The 14889-nt window shown below is 37.5% G+C and overlaps 2 protein-coding genes across 2 annotated transcripts in view; both read right to left on the reverse strand.

The window, feature by feature from the left end:
• Window positions 1-2184, reverse strand: part of LOC111334594 (uncharacterized) — a 9308-nt gene extending 7124 nt beyond the window's left edge. The window contains exon 1 of the mRNA XM_022940380.2: window positions 1987-2184. Coding sequence (XP_022796115.1) covers window positions 1987-2140 — 154 coding nt within the window. The 5' untranslated portion in view covers window positions 2141-2184. The remainder of the gene's footprint in view (window positions 1-1986) is intronic.
• Window positions 2185-3681: 1497 nt separating this feature from the next.
• On the reverse strand, window positions 3682-12237 carry LOC111334593 (acidic leucine-rich nuclear phosphoprotein 32 family member A). Its single transcript, XM_022940379.2, has 9 exons — window positions 12075-12237; window positions 11790-11933; window positions 11543-11662; window positions 11256-11377; window positions 11066-11121; window positions 9009-9068; window positions 6909-6989; window positions 4885-4976; window positions 3682-4666 (listed from the first exon to the last, which is right to left on the reverse strand). The coding sequence occupies exons 1-9, from the start codon at window positions 12159-12161 to the stop codon at window positions 4517-4519; spliced, it is 912 nt and encodes a 303-aa protein (XP_022796114.2). The 5' UTR covers window positions 12162-12237; the 3' UTR covers window positions 3682-4516.
• Window positions 12238-14889: the final 2652 nt, after the last annotated feature.

Genomic DNA, 14889 nt, shown 5'->3' on the forward strand with positions numbered 1-14889 from the left:
AGTATTTCTGAGGAGTTTTAAAATTCATAATACTTAAAAATCAAAATTTACAAAAATCATTAAAATTATAGGCCTTTGGGCCAACAGTAAAATTTTCAAAAAAGCTTGGATAGATGACTCCCTGGAAGTAATTAATCCTACTGTTTCTTGTAAAGAGTTAATCTGTATCTAGGAGATGAATTTGTTACTGCGAAAATGCAGGATCATTTCCACAAGAAACATTTAGCACATCAGAAAAATAGCCAGAGGATTTATAAACATTTACTTGTATTTGAACTGAATCATATCTTTGAAGGTCTAAGATCACTTTAATTGCTAGATGTTTAATGATGCAGTCATGATGCATGTAGGTCTTGATGGCCTGTCTCCCAGTTATTTCTCAAACAGATTTTGTATATGGTCCCACTATCCATAGAAACAGGCATAATATTTCATTTTGCAGAATTGCCACAGCCTAGCAAGCCTTTTATTATCATGGTGCAAAATTATGAAACAGCCTGAAATAAATAACAGACACCAAAGTTTTTTAAGAAACATTTAATCAATGAAGTGATGAGCAATGTAAAATAAGTTTGGACATATAATTGTAAATAGTTTTTCTGATATTTTCCATGATTTATTTATTTTCTGTATTTTAACATTGGTGTTGAAAATACTTTTAAGGGATGCTAAGTCAAGTGTTCCTCTCCTTTACCTTGGCTTCCATAGCCAATTCCAAAATAATAATTGGAGAGAAAGCATAACTAGCATTTATAATGTAATCTATTTAAACTTCTTCAGAAAAATATTACATAAAAGAAGTTTTAATTTCTAAGGCTGCAATATGTTATGCATAATTTTCTTAAATGATTCAGACATTTACTCCGGATTTTGTCATTTTCTGTCGTGTGCCATCAAGGTTGTAAGGAGCGGCACAAGGGATATCCGAGTAAAAGGTACTTTCACAATCTAATCCTCATTCAACAAGGATGAGTCAGGATCACCAGGTAACAAACATTGCTGTACTTAAGGAAATTTGCGATCACCCAGAAAGCTGCTCTCAAACACTTGACAAGCTCGTCGAAAATAAACTTTAAAACTTTAGTGCGCGCTTTAGAACAGGACTTTTGTCACATCATGTAATCACATACACTGCGATCGTTAACCCTGGATTGTGCTATAAATCTCTCTAAATGGAACCCTGTTCTAGATGTCACGTAAAAAAAAAGAAACTTTCATCTTATATTTAACTTAAGTTAGTGACCACAGCGAGAAATTATTTCGATGGCAGACACCAAAATATAACACTTGTAGATCTCATATTGAGTATACCTTTGTTTGGTCTCTAACAAACAGTGCGAAGCAAAGCTGTCGGACACCAGAAGCACTTGAAATGCAAACTCTGAATTTCAATACGAGGAAAACTGCCCTGACTGCTCGAGAAGGCGGGTCGAATAACTTGGATTGAAAGTGTGAAAAACTGAATTTACAACGCTTTAAATAAGATCGACCCTTGATTCGATCAAAGGTCTCCTCATGCCGTCAGGAACGACGAGAAACTATCAGAAATACGGCTAAAACAGCGAACGATATAATTTTGCAATGATTCATCCTTGAAATTCAAATATAAAATCTCTTAAAACACATTTTGAGAATTTCAGATCGGAATTTGAAAGAGCAGGTTTGCATACGGAGTACTGTTGAACAACGCCCATAATAATGAAACAACACCGTTCGCTCAGGGAAATAGCTTCTGAGAGAGAATAAACAGCGACAACAAAATCCCTTCATCGTCTTTGATTTAAGGATGGTGTCTCCGAAACATTTCTAACTAACTATTATTCACAGGTAAAAGACAAATAGTGAAAGAAATACCTGTGAACACCCAAATATGTAATGGCGTGCGGTATTCGATCGAGAAACGCCAAATTATGCCCTAATTGCACCGTGTGATTGTTTGGAAATGTTTGCAGCACGTAAAATAAAATAACCAAAATTCAAACTTACTTGATACTGTGGCTGGATCCAAGTTGAGAACATATTCTTCCGTAGGTGAAAGTTTGGCTGGCTGGTTGACTATTGGTTTTTCACTCGCCATCACTGGTGGAGTGGCTCCGTCTTTCCCGGGCAGAGATTCGTATTGTTGCTTATTGAAAGCCATCTTGGTTAATAATTCATGCACAAGTGTGTACGCCCTATTTATACCTAGTCACGCCACAACAAAGAGGTTTGACAGTTGCTCGAAGTTTCTGGGACACAAGTTGTTTTGTTCTTCAAATATTTGATGATGCATCAACAAACCTCGATGTCTGAATATTTATCATCCTCACGAGAAGTTTTTCATCGTACATATTCACTACAATGACCCCAGAAGCGCTGTCACGCTGTCATTTTCAACGTAATCCAAAGAAGCTGTTTAAGCATTAGCGAATGCTAAGAAGCTGTGTCTTTCCACGTAATGTTTTGATTGACCATGTTATTTGGTTAATTCACTGATGTTGGCTTTTGAAAAGGTGCGGGCGTTTCTGTCTAAAGACCTGAGGCGCTTCCAAGGAATGTATGAGAGGATTGGGAGTGTTGTGTCGAAGACTTCATAACTTAGGTTCATGAAAGAGGTTACTGAAAATGGCTATCAAGCTGTACACCAAGTGGGACTGAGTGAAATCATTTGGGAAATGGCTTTTTGCCCCCATCCCTCAAAATTAGTCCCGGTAACTCGTATGGGTCAAATGAAATTGGCGGAAATAGTCTGTCAGACTGCACTGCGCGACGGATAAGACGGGAATAGAAAATAGTGGCTTCTAGTCGCAGCCACAAGTATCCACATATTGTTTGATGGATAACAGCGAAGAACCTGACAGTTTGAAGGCTGCTTCAGATGGCCTTTCTTCCTTAATTAAGTCAGGAAGCAATTAATCGTAAAAAAAAATAAAAAGTAGTGGAATAAATAAGTTATTGATGAGGCAAATTAGGAGGTACTTAACAAGATTTTGATTTTTTTTCGGTGATATTAATCAATTTCTCCGAAAATAGTTCCTTGGACCAGTCATAGAAAACTCTCAAAATACTCCTCACGCCGTTCTGTAGTGCCCCACTAACACAGATTTCAAGAATTGATCTGGGATTTATTTCTTTCTCAGAGTAGTTACTTTTTTACCCTTACCGTGACCGAAGGGCTGTTGAAAAACAATGCCAAAACCAAGGCACTCTTTCTCCTTAGTCTCTAAAATGTATTTACATTCAAATTCCGAAAACTTTTCACGACTTATACCCCAACGTTAAATGACTTGAAAAAATATCGTAAAATTCCACGACTTTTCACCATCTTAACCCATACGAATCCTGGTTCTAAAAAGTAATGAAGGTTGAGAAATACACCTTGTCATTTGACGATAACTTTAAATTAACCCAACCACTGATCTGTTATCTTTAACAGAGAAATGATGGACGATCCACACAGGTAATCTGCCTACGCCAAAGTAAAGAGTGGGGCAGATAGGTATATTTGAGCAGCATACCGCCCCCTTCCTCAAGAAAAAAACAATTGTCAAGAAAATGGGGAATGCCTCCAAAAACTAGCAAGATGCTATTATGGAAATCTCTGTGGGAAAATGTCAACTAGACCTTGAGAGATTTAAAGTGCCAAATTTTGGGTCTTTACTCTCACAAAGACCAAAGGTGGACAAGCACGTGAGTAAATCCTTTGTTATCAACATCATTCAAATATTTATTTGCTAATGTTCACATAAATGGCAAAACCAGATAACTTTCAAAGTGCTTTGTACAGAAGTAGATTTACTAGTGGCGTGATCTGAGTGGGTGTAACTAATGCCTCTAAGGAATAACTTTTGTAAATGATCCAAAAGGAAGCACCAACCCTCTGGTTACCTGTACTTAATGACAATTGATAAAGCCTAGATGATAGATGATAATATAAGAAACAACTTTTCAAAACTATTGATGCCAGAAAGTTAAAAAATGTTTTACTCTCAAAAAAGTTATGTCGTCAGTAGTGCAAGTTAACAACAACTGCTCTTTCCTATCTACAGGCGAGTAACTCACTGCGATAAACTATCAACACATTAAAACAAAGGTGTTTTGCTTGTACCATACAATGCAGAAAGTACCAAGTGCACCAACAAGTTGTGCAGTCATCATACAGAGCATCCATGACATGCCATACCAACGCATATTTACAGACATGGATGTTATGTGTTGATCTCTGTCTGGTGAGAGATGTTCACTGACTCTTGAAGTGAAAGCAAATTCAAATCAGACCAAGTCCAACAAGGAAAAAAAACTTGCTACCATTCTGACATGTTTAGTACTATGAATTACAAAACAGGATATGACTCAGTCACAACTCATGGAATGAAAACACCATTTGGAAGTCATGGAATAGTTCTGTTAGAGGCCTTGTGAGAGAACACTTCCAGCCCTTTAAAATAAGGGCATCAGTAACATGCTGGCAAGTCTATACATAAAGAGCTCTTTCTCTATAGAGTGGGCTGCTCTGCACTTGCTAAGATAGTTTACATCAGTCATCATCATCATCATCATCTTCTTCTTCTCGCTTTCTTTTTTCTCCTCTCCTTTCAGCTTCCTCTGTTTCTTCATCCTCCTCTTCCTCTTCTTCCTCTTCTTCATCTTCTTCCTCTGGGTTGAAGTCTTCTCCTTCTTCTTCATCCTAGAATTGAGAACAACATATGGTTTGCATTCAATGTACACCATCTTGTTCATCTGCTTTGCATTTATGTTCACAAAGACTTAACAACTAGAGACACCCTTTACTCTACCTTCTACTTCTGAAATAAAACACACTTGTGGCCCTACTGAAAATAACCTAAAAGGAACCTTTCATTATATTATCAGTTAAAGAATCTAACACAGTACACAAGTATTTACCTCTAAGTTCTCTTTTTGTAAGTAATCTAGACCTGGTTCCTCCTCATCTTCACCATCATCATCTTCTTCATCATCATCATCTTCATCACCCTCTGAATAAAAGTAAAAAAAACAAAAACCTTAAATTAACAAATCTTGTGGATGTTTCAGGATTAAATCTTAATAGTTTTCCATTTTCACTGAGGTTGCAACCGAACAATTAATTTGTCTTGTAGAGGTTACCCAATGGATGACTTAATCTGATAATCTGAGATGAAACTTGTTGCAAAAGCCAAAAGGTATCAAGAGTTTTAACACAAACTCTGAAAAATACACAGTCAAAGAATGCCAGTGGCTACTGGTATAAAACAACTTTTGTAGCATTGAAAAGAACTAGAGGTTGTATAATGACACTCGAGGGTAGTTTTGCAAAATCTTTGTCTCGCATACAAAACATATTTATAAGTACCCTGTTCCACAAGAGAAAGATGATTCAAGAATATATTCTCTCATTGGCATTCAACCAATGATTGAAGTGGTAACAAATAATAATATTTATAATGATAATAATGATAACATGATAATAATTTAAAGGAATTAGCTCAAAAGCCTCATGGTTTCTCAATCCCCTGGGCTTCAACAATGATTACATTTCCTTTTTTTTAATTTTGCCTGTTAATTGGAAACAATTTTTTCATTTCATTGCAAATCCATTTTTCGAGACTTTTGTAATAGTATATTCTGTCATTCTGCATCTTAAGATATTTTGCCATCCTATTGATCCCCCGTTCCTCAGTTTCATCATTCCATTGAAAAACTCAAGGTATTGTATTTTGCAGCTTGCTCACTTTACAAATTTAGCAGCCCACAAACCCATCTCCATCTAAATAGAAATAGAAAAAAATATTGTGCAAAATACTACGGTGTAATGGATACTTTTTTCTAGCTGATCTTTTGCATTTTGGTTGACAGTTGTGCTTGCTTTAATACTTGCAATGGACTGAGAATTTCTTGTTCATGCCATGCGTTCTCTAAATTGCTGCCAGTATAACCAGACCTGGGGTACAAGTCAGACATTTTAATAAAAGTGGTGCTCAAATTCTTGGACAAGGAAAATCCTGCTATTACATGCAAAACTAGATGAGCACACTAAATTTTTTTCCCCAATGAAATTTTATCCAGACATACTTCCCATATCATGATAACTAAACAGTTAGAAAAAAAAACTGTTTTTGCCAAAATTTGGAGGCCTCCGAGGCAGGACATCAAACATCTGGTTCTTTGAAGAGTGGCAAAATTTTGGTGATCTGCAAAAAATTGGCGATTTTTTCAAAGGGGGGGGGGGGGGGTCGCACTTCTTTTACACTACCTGTTGACAAACAAGAAAAGCCATACTGTTTGTGCGAAAAAACGTTTCAATTCTTTGTTTTGTTTTCTCTTTTACTGAGCCTTTCCATCCAAGTTTGAACCCTTTCAACCCTAAGTGATCAGCATCTAATTTCTCCTTTCACTAATACTGCTGAATCATTTATTACGATCATAAGAATAAAGGAAACAATCAACAAACTAAGAAACTTTGATTGTTAAACAGATTATTTTCACTGCCAAAGGAAATGTATAGAGAAGGATTTAAAGGTCAACAAACAAAAAAGATGATCAAGGCAACAAACTATGCTTGTCTCAAATCTCCAGCAAACATTAGTCAAAGGGCAATAAAGCATAAAGAAATATTTTGTTTCAGAGCCATATCAGTAACTTTAGTTTTCACTTTGGTCATTTATCTGATCGACAAACTAGACACAGGGCTAGAAAATTTTTTTTTTTTTTTGAAGATGCTCAAACACTACAAGGTATGTATTCAATCCATAGTGAGAAAAATCTATAAAAATACCTATTTAAACTAAATGTATTGGTTTCTTCCCTAACATTCTTCCTAAAAATGACTAGGGAAAGGTGCATCTGGTTATAGAAGTCAATTTCAAACCCTGTGTTTCTTCTTACTAACAGACTTAAAAATAGTAAAAAAAAAATTTTTTAAATATTACCTTCCCCTTCTACACCTTCCTCCTCTTCCTCGCCACTTGAGCCCTCTTCATCATCTACATCATCTTCATCTTCCTCCTCTCCTAAAAGACAAGCAGATCAGAGTTGAAGGTGGTAAAATGAGAGAACTTCATTGCTTGGTTTAACACTTTACACCCTAACATTAGTATTCATGTTCTCTACACTTTTCTCTTTATATTTCCAATGGTACTGATAAGGAGAATCCACTGACACTCAGAAGCTTCTTAAATTAGTGATCATTTCTTGTATTCTAGTGAACTTAACATCTGATTCAGGTGATATCACAATAAGAAATTATAAGTCAATCAACCGATCTGGTTATAAGTAAGGCTAGGTTAACATCTTCAAGGGCTCAACACTAACTTCCCAACTTACTAGCCAAGTGGCTAGTGACAACTTAGATGTTACAACAATTTTAGTTTGTTTACTTGCCAAACTGGCTAGTGGAAATAAAAAAACCACTTGCCAAAACTGAATTTCTACTAGTCTGTGGCTAGTTGGCTACCATTAGTGTTGAGCCCTGATCTTTTCCTCTTCCAAACAACACCGCCTTTCATTCCCAGATGGAAGTTGATGAAATACAACACTAACTGATCAACTCTTCGTTGTTCGGGTCAGGGCTTGACACTAACTTTTCAACTTACTAGCCAAGTGGCTAGTGACATCTTAGATGTTTTTAGATGTTACAACAACTTCAGTTTGTTTACTTCCCAAACTCGCTAGTGGAAATTGAAAACCACTAGCCAAAACTGAATTTCTACTAGTCTGTGGCTAGTGGGCTACCGTTACTGTCGAGCCCCAAGGATGCAAGTCTATTGCAGGTGTTACTTTAGCAATAAGAAAATAGTGAAAGAGGAGGGGAGGTCAGGAAAACAATGCATTTAAAACACCTGTAGAACTCTTTCACAAGGTCTTCCCACCCCATTCAGCAGGTAGCTGGGGTATTCCTCGAAGGCTATTAACCCATTGACACTTACGTGTAACACGTGCCGACGAAAAGTCAAAATTTTAGAGAAACCAAGAAGGCAAACACAATGTGCAGTAAATTTTTAAAAATCAGCTTTTCCAAAAAACAAGCTCCAGTGAAAGAGGACTAATTAAAGAACTTATTTCCAGCAAAAAAAGTGATAACTGCATATTACCTTTTAACTCAAAAATCAAGATGAAAGATAAAAAATTGCTAAATATTTTCACGTGTGAAAATGGGCATGTGGATCATATTTCAAAAGGGAATATACAAATTTGTCCCTGAGTGAAGAGATTTCAAGTTCCATGGAATCTATCAATAGGAAGCAAGACTAAAATGGCCAAGAAATACTTTGGGATGTCAGATTTATTCAAAACAGTTTTTGATTTGTTGTTATAAGCGAAAAACGTACGAATTTCTTACGTGTACAAAGCCCATGTGGTAAAATTCATCATGCTTGGATCTTTGTTTACTTGCCTTCATGGCCAGAAATTGCACAGCGTTATGTTGAAAATTCTGAAAAAACTTCAATTTGAGGCAAAATCTTCTATTAAACTATACTTTTTGAACACATTGTTACTCAAACATAATATTTACCGGGCCATCGAATCGTCAAATTGTTGCCAGGCCCTGCTTGAAGTCCGAAAGTTTGGTTTTCACTTTACATCCATAATTCGCATCGCCTTAGAGAATCGTAGTGTCATTGACTTGAGAGCTTATTCTGTCACTTTTAAGACCTGGATATCCATTCTTTTCCAAGCAGAGTATTCTATGGCATTGTTACTTTAAATTCTGAATTCCACAAGGTCTAACTTGATTGCAAATGAACGAAAAATCCGACCTGAAAATTTTCAAGGTCGGCCGCGTGGACGCCATATTTTCAAATTTGATCATTTAGTGAAGACGCATAGAATAATGCCCCTCTAGTACCCCCTAAAGTCGAAAAAATATATGCGCAAACAACAGATTCTGATTGGCTTATTGATCTCCAATCTATAGAGGAAGTTTGGGGACAAAACTCCACTTAGTATGGGAGGTATGGGGAAAGTGTTCTCGCGCGAGGCGATCGCGAGGTTCGGGCGGTTTAGGTGTCAATGTGTTAAAGTATTCTTACCTTCACCATCATCATCTTCGTCATCTTCATCCCCCTCATCATCCTCCTCTCCTTCGTCATCTGTACACAAAAATAAATATGAAATATGAGGCACATGCTTCATACCCTTCTTCAGAAAAAATTTCAAGGACTTTTACTGGACTCAAATTGATTTTTCCAGGACTCCAAACTTCCCCTTACACCCTTTTATTCCCAGGATTTCAAAATCAATTTTCCCTACAGTCTCCATACATTTATTACAACGTTGACTCTGACAACTTTTTTGCTTCATTGAACCAGATGTCCAGGACTTTCCAGGACTTCCCAGTCCTGGAAAATGTCAAAATAAAATCCTAGGACTTTCCAGGACCCATACAAACCCTGGATACATTGTTTTCATTAACAACAGAAGTAATGGGAGAATAATGGAATCAAAAAATATTCTACACATCTGAATTAAAAATACCAGCAGCCAACAAATTTAGCCAGAGAATTACAATGCAATACAATATTTTATTGACAACTCCCCAAAGGGGCTTTTCAGTGACAATGACGATTAGTCAATAGCAGTAACAATAAAAAAAATGGTAATGGTTAAAAAGAGTGATGCTATATACATTATAAAATATCAATCACAAAAAATAATTAATAGAGTGTTGGAACTATAGTATAACTTAATTATAAGAACAGAAACTCGGGCTAAATCAAGTCAAGGATTTTTTTTAAAAGGCCTGATTTGAGATTACGTTTAAAACTAGAATTATTTTTGATATCCAAAGAGTTCTCTAGCTGATGTATCTACTGAACAACTGTGACACTGTGGAAACTTGCTAACTCCTCTAATGCTAGAAACAAATGTCTGTCACATGTTTGGGAAAACATGCAACAGTTTATTGCTCTTGGTTCTCAAATCTTCGAACACACATAATCAGAGGATTTGTAAAACAAATGGCTAAGAATAACACTGCCCACCAAAATTTGAAATAAGCATCATTTTTTCTTTTTTATGTTCTCTTGGTCGTCCTATGAGGAAGAAACCTTTGCAGTGCAAGTGCTGAAAGGGAACTCAGTTAAGACCCAAAGAGAAACTGTGTTTTCCCACCTAAACCATCAAGATTAGTGAGCAATTCAACATGTACTTAGAGAAAATCACTGACATACATTTTGCCTTGGTGATTCTACATACCCTAATCAATCAGTGAATATCTTTCTTCATCTGTGAATAACACAACACACCCTGGGCCTTTTCTCCATGTTCAAAACAACACAAGCATGGGCCAAATTGGAAAACAACTCAATGTGAAGTCAACATTACTCTGGTGACTAATGGCATCGGATGATTCCAGAATTTTGAAAAGTTCTCGGATAAATTTACGGCATTTGGTCGATTTAAGAGTGAGAATGTCTTAAAAGTGAAAGCCTTGCCCACCAAAAGGCACTAAGACGATATCACATAACACTGAATATTTAAACGAATGTCTCTTAAGAATCGGCCATTCAAATATTCTAATGGGCCTCAGTTCCCCCGTTTTCTGGAAGGAAATTTGATCTAATTTTCGACGAAAACAGTGACAACATTATCGACGATTCTACGAAAAGAGTACGTGTTGCTATGCCATAAGTCAGCTGAAGTGATCGCTTTGGTCGAACGGAGACCCAAGCAGAAATCCTAAAATAGCTTCGAGTCTCCAAATGCGCGGGAATTTCCATTTACAGCGTGGTACCCGCTCTCGAGTTCATTTACTTTCCCTCCACAGATGAAAGTAATTACTTGAAATATCAAAGGAACCCTCTATAGACGGTTTACGTATAGAAAGGAAACGACATGTTCCGTTTATGAGGCGAAAATTACAAAAATCCATTCAATGTGGTGTCTGAAGCTTTCACTCAATTCTTCTTTATCCGATCGTTGCATATTTTAATGCGTTAGTTGCCGAACCGCGGGTTTCCCTCGCAAACTTGAATCCAGTTCAAAATTATCAATTTAGCGGATACTAAAAGTAGTTTCGTTTCCCATTAAAATAAGATGACTTCAAGAAGCAAGATAATTCAAGTGAACTGGGCACTGTGTTTCATACCTTCTTCGCCGTCTTCCTCCCCGGAGGAATCTGTGTCCTCTGCTTCGTTCCCGAATCTTATAGCGAACGAGAAAAACAAGTTATTGCCAAATTTTCATGAGACCTCCGAACAAGAAATGCTTCATGGCTAACGAGCCAGAGAAGGAAAGTGCAACCATAAATATAATTTGCACTCACTTCCCTTACTTACCTGTCATAGCCGTCGAGATATTTCAGGGATGGTATCATGTTAAATATTTCAGCTCTGTAGTCTTCTATCGTTGTTACTTCGCAGTTAAGTAAATCCAAACTTTTTAAATTTTGTAGTTTTGACTGATAAGATAAAACAAAATACGTTAGCGCTACTAGGAAATAAATAAGCGGACGACTGCAAAATATGATAGATTTGTCTTTATTCTTAAATCCAAATAAAACAGTTGATCGAACCTGGATAGGATGCGACTCGTTCACAAATGATTACTCAAACTTTGTACTCACCAACGGTTCTAAAGTTTCGAGATCTTTTATCCTGTTATTGCTAAGACTCAAATGTGCTAATTTCGGTGATCCCTGAAGGGACTGGAGGCCTGACATTATCCTGTTTTCGCCAAGTTCCAGCTGGAAACAAACAGAGTTGAAAATATGTGAATCGACGGCAGTTTGTGCTGTGCAAGGGACGTTCAGGGCAGCTCTGTAAGATTGCACCCGCAACAAGCTACTGCCTCCGAAAAAAAATCTCACTTACCCGAGTAAGATTTGGTAAATTGGGAAAATTTTTCAAATTTGTCAGCCCAACTTTGATCAGAGATAGCCTCTCCAAGTTGACGAATTCATCTGTTAGCCCAACGACGTTGGTAGAATAACAATTGTCCAAGATTAGCTCGACAATCTGCAAAACAACAAAAGCACATGGAAAAGGGACGACTCAAAAAATCAGTCGATTTACTACACTTTTCACTCGTAAATCGAACCAGAGACTCTTAATTTCCCTAGAAGAAATCCTTAACCCCCAAAAGACTCGCTATTTTACCTCATCCGGCTTTCTTTTACCACACTCTAAAGCGATCCGTTTCTCCATTCTGGTGTTGTTCGTTGTGGCTGGAGTCGCATTATCCATTGCACCTTCTCCGGAATCGAACGACTACGTTTGCCTCGCGCCACAGTACATTTTCCCCAGAGGGGGTACAATAGATTGACGCTCTTAAACCCAGCGTAGTAGCGAATATTTTGAATCCATGCAAACTTGTTAAACGAGAAACGCACCTTTGATCAAGTGTTAAACATTACGCTCTCCTATCCACTAGAGACTTGAAAGGTATAAAAATGGCTATTTTGCGTACATGTAAGCAAGTGTAGGGTTAAATAAAGTCTCACTGCATGATTCATCAACGGAAATCAAAACAAGCAAAGCTTGCATTAATGAGTTTCAAAGATCTACCAGAAATATAACTTTCCTACTCTTGGTAAATATGACCCTTAAGAGGAACTATAGTGGAATTCAAAGATAATACAACCTGGGAGAGGAAGTTCTTCTCATTTCAGACGTAACATGCGACATAAAATGTGTTAAAGTTTACACATATTATATTCTCCCAACTTACCTTTTTACGTCACCATTCCGCCAATTGTAAGGTCATGTGACTTACGAAGCCATCTTGGATGCTTGGAAGGGAAAAATTTACAATACTTTGGCCCAATGTCATTAAAAAAAGCTACAAAACTGAAAAATTCGATTGCACAAATGTGAGAAAATACACACCAGGTCCATGACCGAAAAATATCGGGCAGAGAACCGGAAAAACTATCAGTATTCCACCCTTGCCATTGTTTGCCTTCGGTACAAGCCTTTGCGACATGCAATTTCAGACTTTGGCCACCATCTTCCGATTGAGTCGTAGCAAAGCATTTCGTTCTAAATGAGAAATGTTTCTGTGCATTCAAATTGTTGACTAATAGATTTCTGAGGCACATTTCAACCTCTGGGTGTGTCTAAGAAATTTGCCTTCAACAATGTCCGTTCGATTTCATAAAGCCCATCCAAGCGCTAGGAGTTTTAGCGAACATTGCGGCAATTCAAAGAACCCCCTCCAATGATATCCCATAATTTCCAATCTCTCCGAGGCGAATCTTGGCTGTCGCGCCAGTCGAAAACATTTTCAATAGGCTTCAGAAAAGCGCATTTCTCGATCAGTTTGCTGTCATAATACGATAGAACAGTAACTGTCTCTTTCAGTCAGTATATATAAACACTGCAGCCGTGGAAGTTGAAATAGTGTTTATATTACGCAAGAACGCTATCGTTGTACATCTACGGAGAGTATGACTTGTTTTTAGTACATTATTTTGCAGAAAATTTCAACAGCGTTTGGTATGGAAACGAGGCTCTGCAGCGGACGAAGTTCATATGCAAGTTCCTGGCACGAGCGGACGTTAGAAGCGAAAACTTCTGATTTCAAGAACTAGGCCTGGTCGTTTTCGATCCGATTCTTGAAACAAGCCCCTTTTCCTTCGGTTTGGATATAGAAGAAATAAAGTTGAAATCATTTAAAAAACCGACAATTTAGGATAGCCTTAGTTAGCTAAAAAAAAAAAATTAAACTTACTATCCGCAAGCTATAATGTAATAAACGATGGGCTGGTCTCAGTTAGTTTTTTTTTTTTCTTTTATGCTTTTTTCAGGTCCGGCCATTTGCTTCTTTCTCTCACTTTCTGTCTTTATTTCCCTTTTTCATTTTCTTTTTTTCTTTCCCCCAACAAATTCGACCACGCCCAATGGCACGAGCGAACACTAAAAGATCTAAAAGGAACTTCCATCCCCCACCTTCCCCGGCCCGAGCATGAACTGGTAAGAGAAGCAAAAAGAAGTCAGCAAGAAAACAGGAATGCTTTGAAATCCTGTTAGCCAAGGGTCAATAACTGAAAAAATACTCTTTAGAGAAAATGACTGTTTGAGTCAGCGGGGTTTTTAAACTTGAACGAGTTCAACGGACAAAAAGGTTTTAATGTAATACTTTTAAAATCTCAATGGACTCTGAAGTACTTTTTTTCCCTGCACAACAAAGTAAAACTTGGAAATAAAATAGATAAAGACAACCAGAAACGAAAGGTTATAGAAGGTTTTGATATTAGAGATTACGCAGATTACCCCCGGAAGATGTTTTTATCGTGGGTTTGAAAAATCGAATTTAGATACCGACGCATTAACATAGTCGACTGTCTGAACAAAATAATGCCCCGACTTGTCGCAAAGCTGAGATGATGATATACATATCAATATGTGGACACTAGTCAATTGCCACAAGTAAGGTCAAACGTTCTTTGTTGGTAGTTATAACATAACCAAAGTAAAGCGCGCGCTCTGATTGGTCAATTTAGCGTCCCCCATTTGCCCATGGGTGTACGCTGCTGATGTGAGCAAATGCAAAGACTATTTTTCCGCGCGCGCTTGTTTTTTCTGGTCACGTAAGATTTGTTAAATAAAAGGGAACTCTTTAGCTACAATGTATCAATGTTATGTTATAAAACAAATGGTAAACACCACAGCGTACACTACTGAGTTATGGATGCACTCGGGAGGTTTGCTAAGCACTCAAGAAGCTAGAGTCGCTCTCGGCTATCGCCTCGAGCGACTCTTACGCTTCTTTCGTGCTTAGCAACCTCCCGCGTGCATCCATAACTCAATAGTGTACGCTGTGGTGTTTACCATTTGTTAAATATAATTTCTTCCGTTGGTAGCTTCAGGGGCGTTCTGACAGTGGGTTACCGAGGGACCCCTGAGGAAGAACGAGTTTTGGGGATCACTTATACTAGGCTTACACTAGAGGAGAGTGTTACGAGGATCGAAT

This window comes from Stylophora pistillata, chromosome 1 (assembly GCF_964205215.1).
Source record: "Stylophora pistillata chromosome 1, jaStyPist1.2, whole genome shotgun sequence".
Lineage (NCBI taxonomy): Eukaryota > Metazoa > Cnidaria > Anthozoa > Scleractinia > Pocilloporidae > Stylophora > Stylophora pistillata.